General features: G+C 37.5%; 1 protein-coding gene across 27 annotated transcripts in view; it reads right to left on the reverse strand.

Annotated features, from left to right (window-relative positions):
* The window catches only part of EPB41 (erythrocyte membrane protein band 4.1), a 181,208-nt gene that overhangs the window by 33,307 nt on the left and 127,359 nt on the right, over positions 1-20,542 (reverse strand). For 6 of the 27 annotated variants that reach the window (XM_061390388.1, XM_061390422.1, XM_061390369.1 and 3 more), the window contains 6 exons: positions 15,203-15,396; positions 11,870-11,926; positions 11,646-11,687; positions 10,467-10,529; positions 5,445-5,621; positions 3,636-3,686 (listed from right to left, as the gene is read on the reverse strand). In XM_061390388.1, the coding sequence (XP_061246372.1) occupies positions 3,636-3,686; positions 5,445-5,621; positions 10,467-10,529; positions 11,646-11,687; positions 11,870-11,926; positions 15,203-15,396 (584 nt within the window). Of the gene's footprint in view, positions 1-2,931; positions 3,251-3,635; positions 3,687-5,444; positions 5,622-10,466; positions 10,530-11,645; positions 11,688-11,869; positions 11,927-15,202; positions 15,397-20,542 lie in introns of those variants that run through there. The other 21 variants (XM_061390473.1, XM_061390495.1, XM_061390378.1 and 18 more) reach the window with 8 other exon arrangements.

A 20,542-nucleotide genomic window follows, 5' to 3' on the forward strand; every position in this document is an offset into this window, starting at 1 on the left:
CCATTCTTACTCTATTAACAGAAGAAAAGGCCTCTCCTTTGACCATCTGAGAACTCCTGCTGCACTTCAGAAAACCGAAAAGTATTGCTGGCTTACACTAGAATTTTAATGGACTTGAAATCAACTCCAATACAAAGGGAAACACAACTCAAGGTGATGCTTACAATAATGAGTAAAAAGCTATGTACAAGGATGAAAACTGGAAATATAATCTGAAACAGTTATAAAAGCATCAATAAAATCCTAAGGTTATTTCCTTGTTTCTTGAAAAAAATTTAAAAGAATCTAACCGATAACTATAGTTTTGTTATTTCATAAGCAAAGTTCCCATGTCTATTTCAGATAAAGAGGAGTATTATTACGATCACTTTCTGTCTTACAGAACAGCTCTGCAATATCTCAGGTTGATTCGAGGTCTCTCTCTCCTTATTATGAGTATAAACAAATATGCTTAATTACAAAATATTTCTTATAAACAAACATAGCCTGTGACATGAAAGATATACACTTATACCAGATTTAAAATTTTAACTTGCTTCTCACTTCTTTCCCATCTTTTTGGAGAGCCTATAATAACCTAGTCACAGTTTTCAGGAAATGCCATAGTATTATTTCTACATGTCTCCAGAAAAAAGAGAGTAGCAGTGGTGGGTACTGAAGAACTAAAGAGTCTTGGCTCTACCGTTCTCTCTCTCTCTTTTTTTTTTTTTAACTCTAAGAAGCTACCACCTTAAAAAGTCTTGTTTAGAAGTTTCATCAGCTGGAAAGTGTTGAGAAGTAAAGTGCAATAATCTCAGTTTGACAACTCTATGAACTCAGATTTCAAAACAATATTTGAGACATTAACCAAATCATCCACATTGGTACATTCAAGTGCCATAAAAAACAGGCTACATGCAAGATTTCATTAATACTGAGGGGAGAAAAACAGGTTAGGCATCTGAGTAGGGTTGTGAAGAGACAGCACACGCATATTTACTTCAGGGAAGCCTTAAAAATCAACATGCAAACAGAAGACACGTACTTGTCACAACAGAGCCTTAGCTCACAAGACCATGGATTAAAGACAATTAATTTCAACACACATGTAAGAATAAACAAGTCTGAAGTCTATCAGAAAAACAAAATATATCAATATATACTTTAACCTTATCATAATGGCTAAATATTGCTTTTAGCAATATAATTACTTAATTCAATAAAGAAGTAACACAGTATTCTAATTCAGAGAAGGGTATGCATATGTCCAGATCTTCAAGAAATTTGTTATTCCAGGACTTTTGAAGATGGCAGAGTAGTCTGGAAAATTCAGCCCTGGCTGGAGGTTAAAGGGCACCAGCACCATTTTCCTTATACCATCAACATTACATTTGTGGAAACTGCGTTTAACTTTTGCAGACCTCTTCTGTACATTGGGCAGGATAAAAGTTGTTTGTCCCTGTACACCTCAGAAACATACATAAGAAGGCCACGGAAGTCAAAAGCCCTTTTCAGAAAAAGGCTTTTGTATGTACTGACTTGATATCTCAAGAAAAGGAGTGGTTATGGATTCATAGATTAAAATGTACCATTTTAAGGCTTTGGAAAGTTTAGCAAGTTGAATTTTTTCTTAAACTACAAAGCCCATGCCACACAAGTAACTATCAAGGATTGGGAAGACATTCCATCAAATGTGTCTACAGGATACCCTGCTTTGTGAGAAGCACTGGAGAGGAGTACTGAGCAACAGTAAACAGTAAGAACATGCAGGATAAGAGAATTAAAGCTTCTGGGCAAAGTACCAACCTGCTGCATGCTTAAATCCAATTTGCCTAAACTTGTTAAACTTCAGTGAGGAAAACTGGCTTTGGCAATCCATGGCTACTCCTTTGTACCCCATGATATCTCATCTATAAAGAGTAACATTGTATTGACAGGACATGATCACAAGCGCTCCCCTGGGACAGGAACTATCAAGATCAGAGGGTAACACACAGGAGGTAACACAGTAGAAGCGAACGACAAAGTTCAATGGTTTTAGTCTTGACATTTCAGACGAGCCCCCTGTTTTCCGATCACAGAAAGACCAACCACCAGACAGCCAATGCAAGAACCAGGAGAAAAGACATCACGAAAGGAACACGAGGAGATGAAAAAGTACTAGAGTAGAGGTGGCACTTTTTGAGAAACTTGTGATCCTCAGGGATTGGAATAGAAACCTTGGGAAGAGTTTCTTCATTTTCTTGCTGGGGCAAGGCTCTTTCAGTAGATCTCTCTTGCCTTTTAACTTTCTCTTCGTCCTGCACTAACAGAGCACGTTCCTGTGTCTGCTTTCACGGTAGAAGATCAAGAAAGACAGAGAAAGATGAACAAAATGACAGATGGAAAATGCTCAAAAATGATACTTGGGGATGTGCAAAGGATTTGGGAAGATCTTTTGGACACTGTATTTTACTTTGCTTTGGCAATTATCCTAGCAAAGTTTCTAGAACACAGTAGGGTACTCAATAGGTAATTTTCTGAGTGAATGAATGAAGATCAGAAATCCTCAAAGTTCAAGGAATCACTGGACTTCATTAGTTACAGTATTTATTCCTCTTTTAAGGATATTCACACCAATTTTCAGTCATTTTTCATTGCTTTGGTGCTGCCAATTTTTCTTAGATCAACTGGGCAAAGCCAATAATCAAGCATTCTTCTTGCCATCAAAAAAGTTACTTTTATTACAAATAGAATGGCAGAATATAAAATGTTATCCTCATATCTCTTCATATAGGCTTAAAAAAACGGCAATAGTTCATTCAGTATGGCAATTAGCTTTTGCTCAAGGGAATAAAAATCTTAATCCTATACATTTCAAAGATTGCAAAAGAAAAACAAAAGTATAAAAGTTTATATGAGCCTCCAAGATCTACCAGAAAAAAAACCCTAACCCAAACCCTCACAAATCTCAATAGTTACAAACTCCCTCCCCACCCACTCAGAATCATGATTTAAAATAATAAGGACCATCACAAAGGTTTATACATCATATTAAGCAAATGTTTTTGATACTTTTATGGAAAATTATTTTTTCCCAATTGAGAAATTTTTCTCCCCCAGCAATTCCTGTACTCTGCCATCCAGTCAAGACAGATGTTTGCTACGAAAGGAAAAACTTGGCTCTAAGTTCTCTCAGTTGAGCCAGCCTTCTCTGATCTGTTGGGAAGTTCGACACTGGTTCTTTGCACGCCCCTAAGTGATATGTATCAGGGAGAAAGTAGCTGGGGGACTGGTCAGCAAAACAAGGAAGAAAAGGAAAATAAAGGATGCAAAATTATAATGATTTTTAAAAGAACATAAGAGGGAGAAGAAAGACAACATAAAAAGAACAGGGTACAATTAAATTCGTTTTTCTCTCTGAATACATATTTACAACTTCATGCAGCTTTTCAACCAGCCATGCGCCGAAATAAGCAAATTGAAAGCTGCAAAATGCAGCAGTGAAAATGTTACATGTGTTAGGTCCAAAGGCGGTGGATATGAATTTACTAGTATTGCCAAAAGAAAAAAAAAATCACTGAGCAGCTGCTGTTCAGTTTGGGGGCATTATGTGCTTAGTGCCATGACAAGAGCAAATTCTGATTGAGAAGCACAAGTCATAATGGCAGCTTTACCTCTGGCCCACCAACCTTTCTTTCCGAGGGAAGGACAGAGGTTTTCTTCACCTGGTCACACACAAATTATATAAAATTCAGTTGCCTTGCAATGCAACAACAATGCTGTCAAAGGTGGAAGAGGTATCCCCAGAGAACAGAAATACTGCCCTAATTATCAAAGAAAAAGTAAGATATGCCAGAAAGTGGGATTAACCTATATAAAAGGTTATCACAGTATAGTCCTTATGTATTACATTATTCATGTAGAGGGGTAACACCATAACCCTAGAGCTAAAGTACTCCATATTGATCTAATTTAATTTGTAAAAGTCATTTCTTCAAAATCCACAGAATGAAACAGATATTCCCTAAACCAGCCCTGAGATGGTTTCTGAAGGGTTTCTATTAAGACACATGATTATTTTCTGGAAATGGAGACTGGTTTGAATTTACCAAACTTCATCCAAGAGAGTACTAAGTTACTTTTTCAAAGTATTTGAGCATCTTTTATTACCTGCAACGAGTCAAAAAGAAAACATATTTAGAAAATATGCAGTTATAGGTTGCAGGGTTAGCCAGGTGAGGTAGCAACAAGTGCTTTCTCATGAGGTCATGGGCTTATAGAAGGTAGTCACTGTCTCATGCCCCAGATTTGGGATACGGAACTAAGGACCAGGGAGTGGAGGCTGAGAGGACAGAGAATAGGAAAAATTGCATCCTATCATCCCCGGTAACATTTTCACTGCCCATCATTCAGGAATTCTCCACCCTTCTTGGTGAAGTGGGTTCAACTCTCTTTGGACAGCTGTTAGCCAGTTTTAATCACATTTTGAAAAATATAAAATGTATCCTTTGTGAACAAACTTTTACTATCTTCTCCAGTTCCAGAAACTAAACAGTAAGTTGGAATAGTTTACTATGAACTCTGAATATAAAAACTAAATTTTGAAAAATTATTAAAATATCACTTTACCTTTCTTAAATAGAACTGCTATTGTTTTTAGGGAAAATAAACATATAATTTTAAAATCATTACACTGTGACTATGACTATATGTATACATACACACACGTACATACTTAACCTGTACAGGGTAAAGATTAAGTAAAGGATTTTTGAATACATGCTCAAAGTAACTTTCAATATGTTCTCATTACACAGATTCATTTATTCAGGTGTAGGATTTCTAAAATAGGGAATGACAACAATAATAGAAAAAGGACAGCCTCTAAAAGGTATCACCACCTCTAACTGTGACTATCTTAAAAAAATAGTATTATTAAATTTGACGTTACTCATAAAATAAATCATCAATAGTTCTTCTAAAACTGAAATACAATCATTAAGACTTGGTATTCTCCATTTTCTGGCTTAGAGGCCGCCTCAGTTTATTATATAATTGTGGTCAACCATTCCAGACATTTCTAAGTTGTGCAAGTGTTCAAACAGAGTTTTTAAAAAATGCTTATCCCTTTCCAATTTTGATCTTACTAAATTTAGTAAACTCTCTGGCCCTTGAAGGCACAGTTTGGACATAAAGTTCTACTGGCTTATGGTCAATTTGTAAACATACACTAGCCAGAAGCATGCAGCTGCAGAGACAGATCTCAGGGCCTAATCATCAACTGGTCGCTCTAAATGGCTCCCATAACTGGACTGGGTGGTCCACGTGACTTAAAAAGTGTCTGATCACGAATGTTATAAAGCTGGAATGAACTGATGAGACACCAAAGCTAAATTTCAGCTCTAAACTTTCAGGTATAGATTATCAATATACAAAAGCATTTATTTCACTCATTCTCACAATTCATCACACAAAGTACTCACTCCTTCTCCTGTAGGGATCTGCCCATTGATGTTAAGTGTTCGAAAGGGAGAGTGAGTGGATAAGCGTTTATCCCATTCACTAGGCCGTGGTTCTGGTACGGATTCCATGAAGTTCTTTTTCAGCTCACTGATGCTGGCATGATGTTTTTTGATCTCTTCTTGACTTTTGTCTAAATCCTACAGTTGAAAGGACAAAGATGCAAAACAATGAATACTCAGGGAAAAGACCACACCAATGGAAGCCCACAGAATACTATGGGCACTGGTAGAAAATAACTCCACATCCAGGATAGATGTTATTAATCCATAAATTACATTCAAATTGTAAATATACAATATGGTATATTTTCTTGTTGTTTTTTTTTTTTTTTAACATGGTGCTTTTCTTGGAAGCAGTAAAGCATCATCACTCTATAGCTCTTAGCAGTTATAGAACCTATAAAGAGCTCACTCCTTAATGTTACAACTCTTTTTCCCATCATGTCACAGCACTGGATCTCCAACTCCTCATCCCAAACAGGTAATCCTACAGCCCAATTAGCCTCAGCTTGATAGGAACTGATTAAGGCTCAGCTCAGGCAGGATGGAGATAGCAATAGATAAGGAGAAATTGTTAAAGGAAGGACATGGTGAAAGATTTGACTCCCACTACTGGCTGCCTTGCCTTAATGAACTGTTACTGCACAGTATCCCTCTATCTCTACCTGGAGAGAGTTTTGCTTTCTTAATACCTGGTGGCTATTGCTGGGTTTCGGTAAACAGGAATAACCCCTTCTCGATACAAAAATGTATTGTTGAAATTCCTGGCTCAAGCCTCCAGAGCAGATTGTTACTATCTCTGAGTAATTACTCAGGATATACAGTATAATGGAATTTTTTTCTTTGTCAATAGTATCCACACACACTAAAAGCCTTATGTTTTCTACCTTCTGACACCTTTACTTCATCCCTTAGTACCATTCAAAATAAGAACTGTCTTCTAGTAACAGTCAATGGATAGGGAGCAATTTAATAAGAACTTGTCAAATACCTTATTATATCTCACTGACAACTTAAAATAACTATTCGAGCAGATGTGACTACCGGACAACTAGGGGAAAACTCTCATGGGGGATATTCCAAGGAGAAATGATCAAAACTGGACAAATAAAGCTAGAAATGATATAATAAATAACATTCAAGTTTATGTAACAGGAGGCAGTAACCAACTTTCAAAAGACAGACTAGGCCAGAGATAATCTGGGAAATACAATGTGAAGACAAAACCTCAAATGTTCTTTGTCCAACATATTTCTTCAAAAAAACTCAAAAGATCTGTGCTTGAAATCAAAACATGTGGGAGCCTGTCACTTGATGACTGCTAAAAATTCTGTGTTTATTATATATCAAGGCAGTTCTGTATCCAAGAAAAGCACAATACTAAATATATCTCTTAATACGCTCCGTGAATTTTGAGGATTAGTCTTTTTTTTTTTTTTTTGGCTCCATGGGAAACAGCCTCATTTAGGGGGTGGGGTGGGGAAGGAACTTGTTTAAACAAAAAGTTGCTTAAAAAGTTTCTCCTGGGGCAATAGAGGCTTCAATTAAGTAAATTTTCTTCAAAAGCAATGTCAAAGAGAATACAGTAGAAGAAAAAGAATCAGTGAAGCATATGACACAATTTTGATTCAGGAGATATTCATTCAGAAAATTCATTTAGTAGTCTATTCTTTTTATTTTTGCAAAACTGAAAGAGGTTTACGTGATCTGAGATCCAAGAGAAAACTAACCCCAAAAGGGCAATCCTGTAGCTCCCCCATTGCCTGCTGGGGTGACATGTGAGTATAGCTCATGAAAATGGGCATCACCACGGGGAAACCACAGTTTGCACTTTTGTTCTAGCTGAAAGCAAGAAAATCATGATTACTAGCTAAAGAAAAGCAGAAACAAGCTCTGTCAACGACTCCGAAGTTGGCTGAACAACTGAGACCCACCAGACATGTCCGGCTCTTGACCTAGCTTCTGAGAAAAATCAAATCTGCTCGGGCCAAGAACAACTAAACAGATTTGGGAGGGTTAAAGGTGGGAATGGAGCAAAACAAAAATGATCAAGAGATGCTACGATAAAACCATAACTCTCTGGGTTATTAGCCTCTTACTTATGAGAGGCTGGTGATTTGTTACTTAGCCTGCTTAGCTTTTGTTTGGCTTGGCATCTAAGAAAATAAATGTTTCAATAAAATCAGTAGCTTCTGAGGGAGCTTTCTCCAACCTTTTTAGCTGGCTCTGTTGGAAACCTGTGGGGGCACGGAGGAAAATTAAGATTTCAAAGGGACCTGTTCCAAATAGAAATTGTCATAGACACTTGCTACAGGTTCTCTTTGGGAGATGGAGGAGGCGGCAGCAGATCTAAAAATGAACTCGACCTTATTTGTGCCAGAACAAAGCATTAGTGGGGGTGGGGTAGGAGTAGGGGGAGGAGAGAATACTTTTAAAAATCTGCTAGTATGACAGATAACTTGAGAGAACTTCCTTAAGTGGCGGGGGTGGGGGGGAGCGGTGTAGGGGGGAACTTTTACAATATAGAGAATGATGGTTAGCCAAACTGTTTTGGCTGTTTTCAGGTGAGACACTTTTTGATGCCTATCATCCTACAACTTGAGCAGCAATCAAACCAAACACGTCATTAAATAGAAAATATTCTGAAAAGGTAGTTAGTAGCTTTAATTTTCACACACACACTTGTTTAGAAATCCCCTCTCATGGCTGTCAATGAAATGCTGGGAAAAACACATCACACACAGGGACTTTGTGAGTCTCAGAAGCCATAACACACCTCACGGAACAAAGGACAAATATATGATTGGTACTGCAGGTTCCAGTTAAGAGGAGGGATCAAAGACGGGCAAGCCAAGAAACAGGCATGTTTGGAATTGGGAGACGTTACACTGCTTGATAATAAGGAGATCAACTGACATCTGTTATTCTTCCTAATCTCAGAAGTGGAACCATTCAGATCTAGTTTCAGTTACACGCTAAAGCAAAGAGATCTAGCTACCAAGTTTAAAATGTCTTAGGATCCAGCCTAAGAAACTCCATGTTACATGAGGTAAATATATATAAAGTACTTGGTATTGTGCCCACCATGCAGTACACGGTTAATGAAAACTGGCCATAGTTTATTTTTATCAAAGTATATTATATTATACCTAACAGGCACTCAAAATATATGTATTGATAAAGAATAAGATGAGATTAATTAATTCCTGGAGGCTAAGTTCTATCTAAAAAAATTTCTTCAAACTTCCACTTTAATAATACTTTCTGTTACATATGTTCATCTTTCAGGTCTCAGCGAAGTGTTACCTCATCAGAGACAACTTCCCTGTCCACCTTAGTTGGAGCAGATCCTTTTTATTAGCATGGCATACTATTTTCTTCATAGCTTTTATAATAACTACAATCATTTTATCAGTTTATTTATTCACTGTTTCTCTCTTCCACTTGTCCCTACACTGTATGCTTCCTGAAGGCAAGAGCCATTTATCATCTTCCTGCTGCTGCTAAGTTGCTTCAGTCGTGTCCGACTCTGCGACCCCATAGATGGCAGCCCACCAGGCTCCCCTGTCCCTGGGATTCTCCAGGCAAGAACACTGGAGTGGGGTGCCATTTCCTTCTCCAATGCATGAAAGTGAAAAGTGAAAGTGAAGTCACTCAGTTGTGTCTGACTCTTAGCGACCCCATGGACTGCAGCCTACCAGGCTCCTCCGTCCATGGGAGTCTCCAGGCAAGAGTACTGGAGCAGGGTGCCATTATCATCTTCCTACACAGTTATATTTCCTTTGTACTTGAGTTAAATCCATGATGTCAGAATTTATATTTGTTTCTTGTGGTTCTTGAGTGGAGTCATAATTAGGTCATTAGAGAAGAGTTTCTGATGTGTAAACATGATCTGTTTTTTCACAGAATGACTCCAATTTCCTTCATTTTTCCTCATAGAGTTCCTCCAATCTTCTAGTTAGTTTTATATTTCCTTATCCAGTGTGGAGTCTGAAACTAGATAAAGTATACTAATATAAGTTTGGTGAAAATCTGATCAATATTGAATACAATGACCTTACAATTCCTATAGCAGATAGTATGTTGCTATTTCTGAATGGGAGAAAAGTGTAGTTTAATAATTATATGGATCCCAACACAAATCCGAGCTTTACCAATTTACTAGTCTATAATAACCACAAAAAAATTACTTAATTTCTCTAAACCTCAATTTTCTCTTTAAAATAAAAATTCCATACCCATAGACTTGTTTTGGGCTTCCCTTGTGGCTCAACTGGTAAAGAATCCGCCTGCAATGCAGGAGACCTGGGTTCGATCCCTGGGTTGGGAAGATGCCCTGGAGAAGGGAAAGGCTATCCACTCCAATACTCTGGCCTAGAGAATTCCATGGACTATACAGTCCATAGGGTTGCAAAGAGTTGGACACAACTGAGCGACTTCCACTTTCAGACTTGTTTTATAATTAAACTATCTTATATCATACGAACTACTCATTAAATGCCAGCCTCCCTTCTTTCCTTCCTGTATTTTACTTTTTTTTCCCTGACTACTCTTTTGTCATTTTCACACGTCCATTTTGAATTGTGATCATACTTTTCCACACTCTCTAGGTTCAGAAGATTAAAAAACCATACAAATTTGATGCTTGAGACATATAGGAATTTATACTCTTGGACAAGTCAAGAAACTTTTAAACAGTGATACAGTTCTTTCTAAAAGTGGGTAAAACAATGGAACCATGGGATGCAGAGAGGTAGTCCCAATCATATATTTTGGATAAGTATGAGAAATGGAAACTAAAGATTCACAAGTAGAGATGGTTGCATATCTTCATGTTTACCAACATGCAAAAGCATCTTAAACCTAAAGTTCTCTCATGCAATGGCATGCAAAACCAAACGCAGCACAGAAAGAAGAAAGGGGATCAGCGAAGAATGCAGGTTACAGGCAACCAACTGAAATAAGCTTCAAGTTCATACAAACCTCCAACATTAAATTGCTATGTCTGATATAAATGTTTTCACCATCTAGTCTCTCTCTCTTTTTCTGTGAAAATGAAAGAGGGAAAAACAGAAAAGCATAAAAAATTAAAATGTTGTTCTTGCGGGAAAAAACTGCAAATTGGCAAACCAAAAAAATATTTAAAATTAAATGTCCACAGCGAAGCATATGCCAACATGAAATGGTCACAGAACCACAAGGACACACAGAGGACACAATTACCAGCAGAAAATGGATGGCCTTGTTCATGAATGATGGGAGAATGCGATGATGATATTTAAACAGACAGTGCTCCTGGCTTCATTGGCTTCTTACATAACAAGCTGTTTTATGTTGCTTTTTGAAGCTAAGCTGTTTGAGGGTTATCTTAAAACGCATGACTTTAAGAAGTCTTGAATCTCTGTGTTCCATGGAGTAGGCAAATGCTTTAAAATATTATTTAGCTTTTTGACATTGTTTCGTATTTAGTAATACTGCAGGACATACATCTCTAATGCCTTCCATAAGAAAGATCTAAGGACATTTTATACAGAGTCAGTCAATATTCTATTCAGTAAAAACATTCATCCCACTCCCTAGCTAAGAAGAGTGAGACACAGAACAGCCAAACCCATAATTATTAGCAATACTGGGAGTTGCTGCTATGATGGTTTCCATAATGCTGTTGTTTAGTTGCTAAGTCGTGTCTGACTCTTTATGATCCCATAGACAGAAGCACGCCAGGCTTCCCCGTCCTTCACGGATCCCCAGAGTTCACTCAAACTCAAGTCCATCGAGCATAAATACTGAATGCATACTGTTGATTCCAAGCATATGGTGCCACTGTGAAATATTTCTTATATAGTTTAAAGGATAGATTTGGCCTTCACTTACTTCATTGTATTTAAGAAGGTGTTTTCATACTGAAAAAGTTTATTTTAATGACATTTTTCAATATACAGTACAGGATTATAATTTCTTTAGTATACATATGTGTGTGTGTATATATATATACTTTTATGTGTATATATGTGTGTGTGTGTGTGTATACATCTGCTACTTGAAAGTACTCCTAGCTTAAGAGAAATCAATGAAAAGAATGGATCACTGTCTTTTTAATGCAATATGAAAGTCAGCAGGGGTGATGGTAATATGATTTTGTGAAAGTGAAAAATGGCTAACCTTCCTCATTCTTATCAGATCTTCAGGTTTCTCTGCAAGCTTCTGTTTTGCCATTATTAAAAAAAAAGAAAGAAAAATGATAAAGTATTGTCTCATTGAAGTTTGTTTGAACCTTCATTTTATATATATATATAATTTTTTTTTTTTTTAAGGAGCAGGGAAGACGGGAGAAGAAAAAACTGGGGAGGGAGGGAAAAAGGAACAAGCGGCCCGCTGGCACAAACCTGCGTTTGGTCACCGTTTGGGGTGGGTACTGTGACCTCGATGTGGGTTTTTTCCACCTACATTTAAGAAATAAAGTGGTAAAAACATTTCAGGTTAGTAGGTTTCTATGAATGGCAATATTTCCAAAACAGCCACATCTTTAGGTGGTTATGAAATAAACTGATATGATGCAATTGTACAGGGGGTGTTACAGGGAAGGCCGCTGTTCTCAATAACAATCTGTCAGTTCACCATCACATTCTCAAGGCTGAAGAGGTAATATGGACAGCCAAAGGATAAAAAAAAAAAAAAAATAATAAGGTAATTATTCTATTGATGAAGAAAACATGTTTCTACTTGTTTCTTAAAAAGTATTTACTAAAAACAATAATTTAGGCTTTAAAAAGTCATGTTTTCCTTTTTAAAAAATGATGTAGAAGTATTTTAAATGACAGTTAAAAACAAATTTACAAATGAAGATACTCATGTGTGACATATATGACAGAAACAAAAACAAAGTCTTTACACTTAAAGGACACATAAAATAAATCACATATGACACCAAACAGGTAAATACAAAAAAATTCTGTTAGTTGATCAATCTACTTAAGAAAGCAGTTTAACCCTTGAGTTTATTAGGCAACAACACATCACAATAAACTCAATGCAAATGTTACTGATGCATGCAGTTACTTCCAAGGCTGATTTATAAATAAGCACACACAGGGCTCAGCTGCAACATTCAACACACTGTACTCCCCTCTCCAGGGAGTGGGAGCCCATGTGTTCGGTGGGTGTGAAAGATTCATCCTGAGTAGTAGGAAGATAGTAACTAAGGCCTCCTGCTTAGCTTTGAAATACCTTTAGTAGCAGTCATTGTATATGCCCCAAGTGGAGTAAGCATAAATTTAAAAAACAAGACTGTTAAGAGAAAGCATAATAGTAAGCAATGCCTAAAGCACTGGATATATCAAAATGAGAAAAATGTTTTTATTAAGGGTCAAATCAATCACTCTCTATCTTTACATTCTTCACAGAACTTCATTAATTTGTGATTTTGACATATTCTTTGTTTTTGGCTTCCAAGCGGCTTGCTGGATCCTAGTTCCCCAAACAGGGATGGAAACCTGGGTCCTCAGCAGTGAAAGCGCAGTCTTAACCGCTGGACTGTCAGGGAATTTCCTTGACGTCTTCTTCTTGATCACATTTGGCAGCCTTACCTCAGAATATTATGTCATTGTGCTGTTTTCTCTGGGACTGAATATAAGGAACATAAGATGACAACGAATTTTGTGACGCTGTCAAATCATAAGCACATCTGGCTACAGCCCTTTTAACTGTGGGGGTAAGTAACAACTTGGGTTACTTCTGCTCTGAATCCCACCTGCTTTGTGGCTGTTCACAAGTTATTTCACCTTTCTGAGTTTCAAGTTTTTTATTGATAGAATGGAGACAATATCTCCATAGAGTTGTGAATGCTTAGCAAATGTAAGTTTTGAATTATTTGGTAAAGCTTAAATTACTTGTTTAAATGAATAATGACTTCTTGCTTTGGGTCCTTAGCAATCCAACAGCAAGAAGTTGAGAGCCTCTACAGTTTAAGAATGGAGACCAAGTAGTTCTGCATATGCTCCTATAGAGAATATTAACTGAGATAAATATGCACACGAAGAAAGGTACTGTCTCCACACCTGCAAAATAGGTCTTGTCAAATGACTCAAGATGCCAAAAAGCTCTCTCTATCTGGCACCAAATTAGTGTTAGGTAATAAGATTTCCACAATTACAGGGCTACTTTATTACTACTGCTGCTTTATATAGTAAATACAGCTTCAGGCACATGTCATAATTAGTTTCTAACTGCTACAAATAAAATTAACTCAAGTCACTGTTAGCTCTGTCACTAGTAGTAGAAGGTTATCAGAAGTGGCTTTCAGTCTGATCTCAATACAAGTATCTGAAAATGTATTTATATAGAATTAACCAGCAAGAAGGCCCCCTACTGGCACCTAAATGGTGAGCATATAACAGGAAGTGATCTCTCCACTCTGCTGAGGTCCCAAGAGCAAAGGGAGGGAACCTATTCATGAAGATACTTTTGTCTGCCAGATAGGTGAAAGAACAAGGAAGTAAGCACAAAGCCAAAGGAATCTTAGCCACCAGAAAGATTCCCTTGCCACTTCCGGTAAGTCAACATTTTCAGTTAGCAATATAAATGAAAAGATAGTCAAAGTGCCAGGTGAGCTACCCTAACATTAAAAACTGAAGTAGTCTAGCATCAAAAAGGCACGGTTGATACTGAACCTTGTGGCCAATGTCAAGCACATTTGGCTAGATACAAAAATGCAAACACTTACCCTTCATTCAATCTCCCCCTACCTCTGGACTCGAGTTGGTCTCAAAGGACAGTGAGAACTATGTCACACTGAATACTTTTTTAATACAATCAAAACAGAGCCAGACTGGCCACGCTTTATAGATGAACTAGATATTGAACTGGCTCCAAAAGAACAGAATTAATCAATCTATCTGCCAAGGTGAGAGCACTTACTAAGGTCTTACACAGTTTTACATTTCTTAACAGACATATAAAAATGTAGCTTTTCTTATAAAGATTGTTTCTATTAATTTCTGTTGTCAACAGTGAGACTTGTATTTACTTTAATAAATCTGAACTGACACCTCAACTCCATAGCTGCTTAAATGCATTTTTAAAAGCTCATCAACATATAAAAGATTAGTTCAGGTACAGTTACTCCTGGGAAATCTACTAATGAAACTTGAGATTTTTCAACAAAGGTCAGTGACTGTGGTACAATCAACTCAGAACTATAAACAATTCAGTAGCATAACTTTCCTTACAGAATGGATCTTCTTTTTATAAAGTTACTTAAGATTTGAACAACCACATATATGTGCTTCATATAGTATCTGGATATTCTTCGGGCACGTTACATATATATCCATTTTAGGAGATCAAATTATATTTTAATCATACTAGCTGAGCTTACTCTTAGAAAGGAATGTGGAGATTCCTTCTGGATGAGTAAAAATTATTTTTAAAAGCAGATGATCACAGTGCTGGTGACTTTTACAGACTCAGTTTTTAAAATTTAAGTTGGGTAAAGCTGTGTGTCACCTGAAAACATCTGGGAGAGCTTACAGTCTTCATGACATAATTCTTTGAAAATATTTTACAGGTTTACAGGGAGTTACCTTGTTTCAGAAAGAGTAAGGAAGAAATAACTTCGTTAGGATTTAACAAAAACCAGTGCTTTGAGAACCCTCCTGCTCAAGGAGTCAACACCTCTGAACCAAAAGTGAGTGAGCTGGACCTCTGGGCTTATGACATACCTTCCATGCTTCCGAGGGCTCTGGCTCAGCATCCTCAGGCGGTGCCTCTTCCTGTTTCACTTCAACCTGCACTGTTTCCTTCTGCGCTTTCTTGACAGGCGCTCCTGGGACACCGCCTTCTGCGGCTGGGCTCGGAGCAATGGCTGGTGCAGAGGTGGGCCGAGGACTTCGGTCTGCTGGCTCAACGGCCGCTGCTGCATGAAAGAGACAAAAGTGACAGAGATGTGAAGGCGAGAGTCACTGTACCACCTTCACAGCCACCAGGTGAAAGAACTGTGGCTTCAGGACACATATGAGTGTTACCGTGTCCAGTGGTTAACACACAGAAGGTAAAAAATGAATTATCAGTGTTCTGGCAGGAGACCAACGGCTATAATGGACAAAAAAGTTAGAAGAACCCTGACAGAAAAGCTAAAAAACTCCTGATGATGATCATATTCTATAAAGGGTGGGATGGGAGGCAGGACGGGGGTGAATGTGGACAACAAAATATTAAAAAAAAAAAATGAAAAGCTCATTTTATTAAAAAGTTGGCAACATTGTTTAACCTTGTAATCTATTAGCTTTAAGAACTTGTTAGGTAGTCTATGAAGGAGAAAAAGGGTTAATTAAGTCTGATTTCTTCCAAGAAGACTTTTTGAAATAAAGATGCATTTATTAATAGGTGATTTCAGTAACCTAAAAATATATTCTAGAAAAGAGGATTAAGTCTGATTTTTCTGTTCAGCCTCCTTGGAATGATTACAAAATAACTTGGGATAAAGGAATCTTCTTATAAGACATGCACACTTTTTGATGGTTATTTAAGAGCAAATCTTTGAACCAGACACTTTCCTTTTTAACTTTTTCATTAAAAAGTAAAATTCAATCCATTCAGCTAGTTTATGCCTTTCGGCTGGGGCATTTAATCCATTTGTAGAATACTCTCTGACATAAATTGAAACAAGATATTTTTTGATCCACTTCCTAGAATAATGAAAATAAAAACAAAAATAAACCAAGGGAACCTAATTAAACTTAAAGCTTCTGTGCAGCAAAGAAAACTATAAACAAAACGAAAAGACAATCCACAGAATGGGAGAGAATATTTGCAAACAAAGTGACCAACAAGGGATTAATTTCCAAAATACACAAACAGCTTATGTAGCTCGATATCAAAAAAACAAACAACCTAATAAAAAAATGAGTGGAAGATCTAAATAGGCATTTCTCCAAAGAAGACATGCAGATGACCAAGAGGCCCATGAAAAGATGCTCAACATCACTAATTATTAGAGAAATGCAAATCAAAACTACAATGAGGTATCACATCAGTCAGAACAGCCATCATCAAAAAGTCTACAAACAATAAATGCTACAGAGAGTGTGGAGAAAGGGAACCCTTCTACACTGCTGGTGGGAATGTAAATTGGTACAGCCACTATGGAGAACAGTATGCATGTCCCTTAAAACACTAAAAACGGAGCTATCATATGATCCAGCCATTCCACTCCTGGCCATATATCTGGAGAAAATCATAATTCAAAAAGTTACATGCACCCTAATACTCATTGCCCCATTAGTTACAACAGCCAGGGCATGGAAGCAACCTAAATGTCCATCGACGGATGAATGAATAAATAAAGAAGCTGTGGTATGTATATACAATGGAATATTACTCATCCATAGAACAAAGAAAAGAACAAGAAAATGCCACTTGCAAGGACACAGATGGACCTAGAGATTGTCATACTGTGTGATTAAGTCAGACAGAAAAGACAAATATTATATGTTACCACTCATATGCGGAATATTAAAAAAAACAGTGTTATTGGGTTGGCCAAAAAGTTTGTTGAGGTTTTTCCTCAACACATGAAAAGATGCTTTTTGGCCAATCCAATACAAATGAGCTTATTTACAAAACAGAAATAGACTGACAGATGTAGAAAACAAACTTACGGCTACCAAAGGGGAAAGGGGTGGAGAGGAATACATTGGGAGATTGGGACTGACATATACATACTACTACTATAAAATAGATAACTAATAAGAACCTACTGTATAGCACAGGGAATTCTACTCAATAAGCTGTGATGATCTATTGGGAAAGCAATCTAAAGAGAATGGAGATACATATATATTATATATATATCAGGTGCATATATGCACCTAATTCACTATGCTGTACATCAGAAACTAACACATTGTAAATCAACTACACTCCAATAAAAATTAATTTAAAAATAAAATAAATTCAAAACCTTTGGTCTTTACTCCTTAAAATAATCAAAACAACACTTTGAGTTCTACCCTACTCTCTTCCAGAGTCTTATCAATCTGCATCATCACTCCCATTCTCTAATATATTCAGAGCAGCAGTTCTCAACCACGGGTGATTTTGCCCCCCACTCCATGAACATTTGGCAATATCTGGAGACATTTTTGGTTGTCACAACTGAGGAGAGACGTAGAAAGGGGTACTGGCTCTAGTGTGTACAGAATAAGCTTGCTGGTTCAGTTCAGTTCAGTCGCTTAGTCGTGTCTGATTCTGCGACCCCATGAACCGCAGCACACCAGGCCTCCCTGTCCATCACCAACTCCCAGAGTTTATCCAAACTCAGGTCCATTGAGTCGGTGATGCCATCTAACCATCTCATCCTCTGTTGTCTCCTTTTCCTCCTGCCTTCAATCTTTCCCAACATTAGGGTCTTTTCAAATGAGTCAGCTCTTCACATCAGGTGGCCAAAATACTGGGCCTTCAGCTTCAACTTCAGTCTTCCAAAGAACACTCAGGACTGATTTCCCTTAGGATGGACTGGTTGGATCTCTTTGCAGTAAAAGGGACTCTCAAGAGTCTTCTCCAACACCACAGTTCAAAAGGATCAATTCTTCTGTGCTCAGCTTTCTTTAGTCCAACTGTCACATCCATACATGACTACCGAAAAACCACAGCCTTGACTAGATGGACCTTTGTTGACAAAGTAATGTCTCTGCTTTTTAATACGCTGTCTAGATTGGTCATAACTTTCCTTCCAAGGAGTAAGCATCTTTTAATTTCATGGCTGCAATCACCATCTGCAGTGATTTTGGAGCCCAGAAAAATAAAGTCAGACGCTGGTTCCACTCTTTTCGCATCTATTTCGCATGAAGTGATGGGACCAGATGCCATGATCTATGTTTTCTGAATGTTGAGCTTTAAGCCAACTTTTTCATTCTACTCTTTCACTTTGATCAAGAGGATCTTTAGTTCCTCTTCACTTTCTGCCATAAGGGTGGTGTCATCTGCATATCTGAGGTTATTGATATTTTTCCCGGCAATCTTGATTCCAGCTTGTGCTTCAACCAGCCCAGCGTTTCTCATGATGTACTCTGCATAGAAGTTAAATAAGCAGGGTGACAGTATACAGCCTTAACGTACTCCTTTTCCTATTTGGAACCAGTCTCTTGTTCCATGTCCAGTTCTAACTGTTGCTTCCTGACCTGCATATAGGTTTCTCAAGAGGCAGGTCAGGTGGTCTGGTATTCCCATCTCTTTCAGAATTTTCCACAGTTTATTGTGATCCACACAGTCAAAGGCTTTGGCAATAAAGCAGAAATAGATGTTTTTCTGGAACTCTCTTGCTTTTTCGATGATCCAGTGGACGTTGGCAATTTGATCTCTGGTTCCGTTGCCTTGTCTAAAACCAGCTTGGACATCTGGAAGTTCACGGTTCATGTATTGCTGAAGCCTGGCTTGGAGAATTTTGAGCATTACTTTACCAGCGTGTGAGATGAGTGCAATTGTGCGGTAGTTTGAGGATTCTATGGCATTGCCTTTCTTTGGGATTGGAATGAAAACTGACCTTTTCCAGTCCTGTGGCCACTGCTGAGTTTTCCAAATTTGCTGGCATATTGAGTGCAGCACTTTCACAGCATCATCTTTCAGGATTTGAAATAGCTCAACTGGAATTCCATCACCTCCACTAGCTTTGTTCATAGTGATGCTTCCTAAGGCTCCCTTGACTTCACACTCCAGGATGTCTGGCTCTAGGTCAGTGATCACACCATCATGATAATCTGCGTCGTGAAGATCTTTTTTTGTTTGTGTGTGAAGATCTTTTTTGTATAGTTTTCCTGTGTATTCTTGCCACCTCTTCTTAATATCTTCTGCTTCTGTTAGGTCCATACCAATTCTGTCCTTTATCGAGCCCATCTTTGCATGAAATGTTCCCTTAGTATCTCTAATTTTCTTGAAGAGAGCTCTAGTCTTTCTTATTCTATTGTTTTCCTCTATTTCTTTGCACTGATCACTAGGTTAATTAACCCTAATTTAGGGCAAAGACTATATATAGATTGCTTTAGAGGGAATATACAATATACGCTTATGACAAAAGCTTGATCTCACAGAGTTAAGAGCTGTTTTGGTTTGGATTACTGGGCATCTAAGTTTCACATCACTCACTTTAAAACAATCACTCATACTCTTTTTATGATTTTTATCTTCATTCTTTCAGGAACTAAAAGAGGACATCCATATACTTTGTAGTAAGAGCTCGCTGGCAATGTTTAGAAATGCAGTGTGTTTCCATATGATTTAATAGTTCTGATCATCAACCTTCATGTGCTGAGACTTTAAAATCTTAATTAAATTACATAGAAATCTGTATAATTTTTTATTACACACTTTCCAGCATTCTTAAATTAAGTATACTGAATTTAACTTTTCCTAATAAATTTAGACTCATAAGCAATACAAATTAGGTAAAATAAAAGGAATTCCATGAATCAGGACAGATTAAAAAATTGAGATTCACAAGTATGTCATATACACAACACCAAAGAAGAATTGCTTGATGTACTGTAATGAGCTCTAGAGAAAGAAATCACTCCTCAGGGCATACACAGGAAAAAAACAACAGAAACCCAAGGATCTAATTTATCTTTCAGTAGAAACTCTGTAGCCTCTTGCAAGTCCCTGCTCCTCATGGGTGCTCTAAGCCCGTCAACGCAAGAATGGCAGATGGCAGACCAAATCTAACAACACAGGGGAATGTGACAAAATATTTTGCTCACAGTTGTGTTAAAGTATCATTATACATGTGTATTCACACCTCCTCTCAAAGAATTAATTCGACTCTGTCTGGCATCAGAGAAGCACAGCCCATTCTTTCACCATGTGTTATTTTGCCACTTGCATTTGGTTTTAATCCAACACTAATATTGCAGAGCCAAATGATTTAAGTTTTCAGTATTCCTAGCCCTGGCAATCTGTGCTATATGTGGAAAAGTAGGTATAAGTGTGGTAACTGGCAGTTAGAAACAGAGGCAGAAAGTTGCAACATTTGCAAAATATGGAAGATATTAACTCTATGGGAAGTTCAG

Source organism: Bos javanicus, chromosome 2 (genome assembly GCF_032452875.1).
Source record: "Bos javanicus breed banteng chromosome 2, ARS-OSU_banteng_1.0, whole genome shotgun sequence".
NCBI classification, from domain to species: domain Eukaryota; kingdom Metazoa; phylum Chordata; class Mammalia; order Artiodactyla; family Bovidae; genus Bos; species Bos javanicus.